This window comes from Lathyrus oleraceus, chromosome 7 (genome assembly GCF_024323335.1).
Source record: "Lathyrus oleraceus cultivar Zhongwan6 chromosome 7, CAAS_Psat_ZW6_1.0, whole genome shotgun sequence".
In the NCBI taxonomy this organism is placed as follows: domain Eukaryota; kingdom Viridiplantae; phylum Streptophyta; class Magnoliopsida; order Fabales; family Fabaceae; genus Lathyrus; species Lathyrus oleraceus.
The window spans coordinates 286112549-286119248 of NC_066585.1; the positions used below are offsets into that span (position 1 = coordinate 286112549).

The following is a 6700-nucleotide window of genomic DNA, read 5'->3' on the forward strand; positions in this document are numbered from 1 at the left end:
AAAATAGTGGAAACAACTTCACCTCATAAAGATTTTGGCAAATTCTTCGGCTTCAACATGCATCTCGCCATATTCAATATAGTCCTTATTCTTCTTTCTGCAACTCTATTATGTTGAGGCGTGTAAAAATCAATTACCTCATGATCAATGCTATGTTTCTGCACATAATTCTTCAAACATCTTTAATGTATATTCACCACCTATATCTGTTCGCAGAATCTTGATTGTCTTTTCACTCTGGTTTTCGACAAACATCTTGAATCTCTTAAAGATTTCAAATACTTTGTATTTTTGCTTGATCACATAGATCCAAAGCTTTTGACTATACTCATCGAAAAATGAGACAAAATACATGTTTCCACCAATGGTATGATCCTCAAATTGGGCACATACATCTGAATGTACTATTTCTAGTATGCAAGAGGATCTCATTGGCATAGTCGAAACGAAAGACTTTCTAGATTACTTTTCGACTAAGAAACCTTCACAGAGTTTGTCGGGCATCTCAAGACTTGGTTTACCAATTACCATATCATGAGTATCAGTTGATTGAGTAATCGAAAGTTCAAATTTCCAAACCTTAAATGCCATAACTAACTATGCTTGTGGTCGACAACAGTTTTTAGACATTGTACTTCAGTTGAACTGATCATGGTCTTGAATGTCCTATTCTCCGACAAAGGAGATTTCAAGACCAAATTATTCTAAGTGTCGAATAGTTCCAAAGCTCCATCTTTTATAATCACTGAGAAACTTTTTTTAACCAGTTGTCCAACACTTAGCAGATTGCATTTTATTCAAGGTGCATAAAGTACATCTTTGATCATAGATTTTCCTCCATTGCTCCTTCAAATAACTATGCCTCTAATACCTTCTACTTGCAACGAGCTATTATCAGCAAGTTTTACCTTGCTCTTCTTCGACGATTCAAAATCTGCTAACCATAAATTTTGACCAGTCATGTGATTCAAGCAACCCGAGTCGAGGAACCAAATCTTAGAGTCGACATGGTCATCTGCAACTGCAACCATAACCACCAATAACTCTTGGTCAAGTGACCTCATTTTTCACAGTTATAACAATGCACACCTTTTTTCTCTTTGTCTTTCTGATAGGAGTTTCCTTCTCCTCTTTTCAAGGATTCATAAGTCCTATCATCAACCTTATGCTTTTAAGGGTTCAACCAATTTTTTTTGCTCTGAGTCTTGTCTCCTTTGCCTTTGAACTTGTCGGAACCACCATGCTTATTCCAAGTCTAAGCCTGCAGTGCTGATATCAAATTTTAAACCCATTTCCTTTCAAAAATCATAATCTCATGCGCCTCCAATGAACCAACAAAATCTTCCAGTTTCAGGATTTCAAGATTGTTGGATTCTTAAATAGTTACGATAATGTGATCAAAGTGAGAGGACAATGTACGCATTACCTTTTCAACTACCATCTTATCAGTTATGGTTTCACCATAATCCTTCATGAGATGGACAAGATTCTGCACCTTCGACACATAGCCTTAATCTTTTCATTTTCTCCCATTTGCAACAATTCATACTATCATCGCAAAGTCTACAATTTAATGACTTTAACTTTTTCACCTCCTTCATATTACTTGACAAGAATATCCCATGCCTCCTTTGCCGATTCAGCGCGAGAGATCTTGTCGAAATTCACCGAATCTACCGTCGATTGAATATAATACATGACCTTGCAGTCTTTCTTCTTTGCCTTCTTGTTCGCGGCTCTCTGAGCATCAGTTGCATTCTCAGCAAGTTTAGGGACACCATTAGTGACCACTTATAGGGTTTCATGAAAGCTGAACAATGACTTCATCTCCTTGCTCCATCAGTTCAAATTTTTGCTGTCAAGAATTGGAAGAGAATTCGAAATGCCATTAGTACCATTCATCTTTGCAACGATTGATTAACAATCCACGACCTCGAAAACACGATCACCGACGTGTGATTCTTGAAAACACGATAAAGAATCTAACCAGAGCTCTGATACCAATTTGTTAGTGCGTGAGACACTTTTAGTGAGGAGAGGAAGAGAGAGAATAAGGAAATAAAGATTGAATTATTGAATTATGATTATGTTACAAAACTGAATTATAAAGCATCTATTTATATACAACTAAGTGACTTTACTACTAAGTAACAAATATAACAAACCACAAACCATAATTAACTTTGGGCTTGAGCCACTCACAACTTGAATTATATTACATATATCTAAACAAGTTTGACACTAATAACATTTGGTTACATAAATTTTGTTTCCAAGATGATGAGTTGTGTTTCGTTTAGTTGGGTTTCGTAATATAATAGGGTTTTTCTTGAAGTTAAAAAGTGGATTAGTTTTCCTATTAGCCAATTGATTTAACCAAAGAGATATGTTATAGTTTTTCTATCGATTAAATATGGCAGCTGAGGGGATACATAAAACAAATTATTCAATGGATTTTTCTATCGATCATGTTTCCAACTGATAAAGTTGAATTTTTTAGATAAAAATAAAAGGAGTTTTGCTAAGGGATCTTTCTATCGATTATGTATCCAACCGAGAGAATAAATAAAGTTGAAATTTTAAAATAAAATTAAAAAGAGTTTTGCTGAAGGATTTTTCTCTCGATTATCTATCCAATTGAATAAATAGACAAAGTTGATTTTTTTAACTAAAACTAAAACGAGTTTTTGGAGAAGAAATGGGAAGACACATCGTGCCAAAAAAAATCCTATTGGTCCAAAGACAACCGGTGGATTATCTATGATTTTTTCTATTGTTATTGTTTCGGTTGCTGCCAACCGATAATAGATAAAATGAATTCATCAAAATTTCAAAAAATCACTTTATTTAATTTCTACCCCGGTCAAATTTTACACGGATGTGAAATTTTGTTAAAAAATCTATATTTTGTTATAGTAAATATTAGACACCAAGGAGTGAGTTCTTCATTGCCACAAAAAAAAAACCTGCATCAAAATTTAACGTTTCTGCAGTGTGCAGTCGTATGTATCCAAGATGATGAAAACCAACCGCAACGCAACACATTGGTCATTGGTGAATATGATTTTGAGAATGAGATTCTATAATTCTTCGACAGCTCATTGTGTCATAGTATCATGCACTCTTTTCATTATGTGTGGGACAAGTGAAAAGATCGACCAAGTTACTTAGCCCAACCAAACTGCCAATGTTTTCTGGACTTACGCACTTTCATACATCAATCACCTTTTCATTAACATCAACGATCCATATTTACTTTCAATATTTTTAATCATAAAATAAAATCTACAAGTCCTATTCTGCATGAATTAATCACACTATTTGGAACTATTTTCAAATACCATGTTTTCTTGTGCATCATTGTTGCTTCCCAGCTGTAAATGGACCCTTTATTTGTCTTTTTTCTTCACCTCTTCTCACCCTCCATTTTCACTTCTTTCTTTCTCTAACCAAACTTTTTATTTATTATTACATAAATTTATTATCAAATTTTAAAATTAACTTTTTCTCTTTTCTATCTTTCAATATTAAGTGACCCCATTTCCAAAATTAAAATAGACCCTAGTTGTTTCTTGTATAAACAAAATTAAATATTCTCCACCAAGTTGTTGGCTTTCTATAAATTCCCTACTCAAATCACATAGACTCCTCTTCCACTTTCTCATTCTTTTCTATCATATTACTCTAACTTTCTATTTAGCCACTAAGATATTTTATTTATATATCATATGCTCCATCGTTTCTCTTGTATCAAAACACTTGTTCCACACATGTTCTATCTTTAATCACCAAGAAGAAAATTTCATCTTGATTAAATGTCCAACATCTTGTTGTTAATGTTTGAAATTCATGTATCCGATTCTCAGTGAAATCTTTTTTTCTGGGTGTATGATCAATTCCACTGTTAGGCGCAGGACCCATTTAGTTCAATCTTTCTCTGTTACTTTCCTCTACTGGCTTTACTACGTTTCATGATTCTTAATCTCTCGTAGTTTATACCTATATCATCTATATCTATATCATAAAATAAAATATTTTATATTTTCTGCAGTATTCGTTTTCATTTTCTAGTGTGTGTCTGGGTCCTGCTAGTGTTGTTGTATCTTTTTTATTAAAAGGGTCTAGTTAAGTTCATTAATATCTCATCATGGCTTCATCAAGTGGAACATCATCAGGTTCGGGTTCAGGTTCAGGTTCAGGTTCATCTCTGCTACAAAACTCAGGTTCGGAAGAAGATTTACAGGCTTTGATGGATCAGAGAAAGAGGAAGAGGATGATATCGAACCGCGAATCGGCGAGACGGTCTCGGATGAGGAAACAGAAGCACTTGGATGATCTTGTTTCTCAAGTGACAAAACTGAGGAAAGAGAATCAAGAAATGCTCACAAGTGTTAATATCACCACTCAACAATATTTGAGTGTTGAGGCTGAGAATTCTGTTTTGAGGGCTCAGATTGGTGAATTGAGCAACAGGTTAGAATCTTTGAATGAGATTGTTGGGGTTATGAATTCAAGCAATGGAGTTTTTGTTGAGCCAAACAATAGCTTCTTCTTCTTCAACCCTTTGAGTAATATGTCTTATATGAATCAGCCTATTATGGCTTCATCAGACATATTACAATATTGAGACTGATTCGAATTTGGATTCTCTGCGGTGAAAAAACACGCATTTAAATTTAATTCTATAGACAATCTCGACCGTTAATTTGAGATCAGATGAAAATTGGTTTCAAAATATTTTTGGTATTAATTTTGATCGGACGGTCGAGATTGAAAACTGTGAGAGAATTGTTGATTTGTTTTGTATTGAGTTTGTTGATGAGATATTGTAAGCACTAGCTAGTACCAAATGGTGATAAGGAATAAGTGAATGTGTGTATCATAAAGTGCAAAGGGTTATGATTAGGTGTTAGTTCTATGGATGAGGTCTAATTGGTTAATGTTGTCACCTACCTTTGTTGTTATATTATAATATTACTATTGACATAATTTTTCTGTGATTAATTATTATATTGTTTTATAATTTAGTTTTTTTTTCTTATGAAAATATTGAATGCTCTTTAATTTGGAGTAATATGTTGCAAATTGGTGTTTATTAGGCTAAACTTGAGAGTGAACATTTGAAAGAATGGTGTTAAGTTATTGTGAATGTAAAAGTGGACAGAGTTGAATTCTATATGGTATGAAATCTTGCTTTGAAATTTGAGAGTGATGTATGATGCATTCTTTAAATTATTTCGTGATCTCTTTTTATTTTGGTATGTTGTGAGTGATTTAGAGAGGTTATTTCATAAGAAATTGTCCTAAATACTAAATTTTGGACAAGTTTAAATCATTTTGTGATCTCTTTTTATTTTGGACAAGTAAACACCAAATTTATATTGAAATATGTAACTCCTAAGCAGGACAAGTAAACTTCTGCAATTTCTTATGAAAAGTAGTATTATAAAACAATGAAAGCTGAAAACACTAGATTTATATTGAAATATGTAACTCCTCGTAGCCATAAGTAAAAATAGGTCTAAAAAATTTAATGTATTTGCCTTTTTGCTTTTATTGTTTGGGAGGTTTGGGGTTTTATGTATACCGTAATTGTATTAACTTTTTTTCTTTTATTATTTTGGTGCACTACCTTTCACTTGCTTAATTAATAAGAATGAAATTAGGGTTTTAAGTATTATAGTATTCTTAACTTTAAACTTTCAACTTCGGAAAACTTGATCGTCAGAGTATTTGCAAATATGTTTCTCCATCGGCCGTATATACAAAGATTTTTCATATTAGAGATCATCAATGTTATCAACAACACTCGAAGAAGAAGATTCGTCAAAATCATTTGTGTGATTATTCTTGGATCCACACCGAGTCATTGAAAAAAGTATTAGATTGTTTGGACTATCTTCTACCTCTCCACGTGTAGAGAAAGAATAATAACAAAAACCCAGTTTACCTACCTCCTCACTTCTCGTGAGAGGGTCGAAAAACACTTATTTATCTTTTTTTTTTCTCTTTCAAAATTCAAGTTCAATAGAATGAATGGTCGCTATATTTCTCTATGTTCATCTTAATCATGTCTCATAATATTTAGGGTGAAGAGACCACATATGGATATTGAAGGTGAGAAAAACATAAGAGAGGGGGATGAAGGGTTGAATTGTGTTAGACTTTTTCTTTCTTTTTAAAACTCTTAGTCGGATTTTAAACACAAAGTCTATAGTCTAAATTAGAGGCGAGTCATAAGCAGCGAATATGGAGTGAAAGAAAGAAGGAGGCACATAAAGTTATCTTGGTTCCTCTCACAAATCGAGAGTATTCCAGTCCCCCTGTACTTCCAAGGATTTCACTATAATCACAAAAGATTATAATTTCTTCAAGCACACAAGCAAGAGACTTCCAATACTCAAACATAAAGTAAGAGACTTTTAATACTCAAGCACACAAGTAAGAGACTTCAAATGTTTAACCATAGAAACAAGAGATTGCAGATGCTCAAGCACACAAGCAAGAGACTTCTAATGCTCAAATACTAAGTAAGAGACTTCTGACAGTCTATCTAACAGATAAAAGATTGGGATAATAAATTTGATATACATTCAGAGGTGTAAACAAAATACAATACAAGAAGACTCTTTAAGACTTAGGATTTCTAAGATCTACAAAGATAAGAAATCATAAGTTAAACTTGTGCTAATGTTTTGAC

General features: G+C 33.1%; 1 protein-coding gene across 1 annotated transcript; it reads left to right on the forward strand.

The window, feature by feature from the left end:
* The first annotated feature begins 3624 nt into the window (after positions 1-3624).
* Positions 3625-4989, forward strand: LOC127108383 (bZIP transcription factor 11). The gene has a single exon (XM_051045846.1). The coding sequence runs from the start codon at positions 4148-4150 to the stop codon at positions 4625-4627; it is 480 nt and encodes a 159-aa protein (XP_050901803.1). The 5' UTR covers positions 3625-4147; the 3' UTR covers positions 4628-4989.
* Positions 4990-6700: the final 1711 nt, after the last annotated feature.

Bases quoted from the DNA above. Each gene is read 5' to 3' on its own strand.
- LOC127108383 (XM_051045846.1), top strand. From the start codon at position 4,148: ATGGCTTCATCAAGTGGAACATCATCAGGTTCGGGTTCAGGTTCAGGT.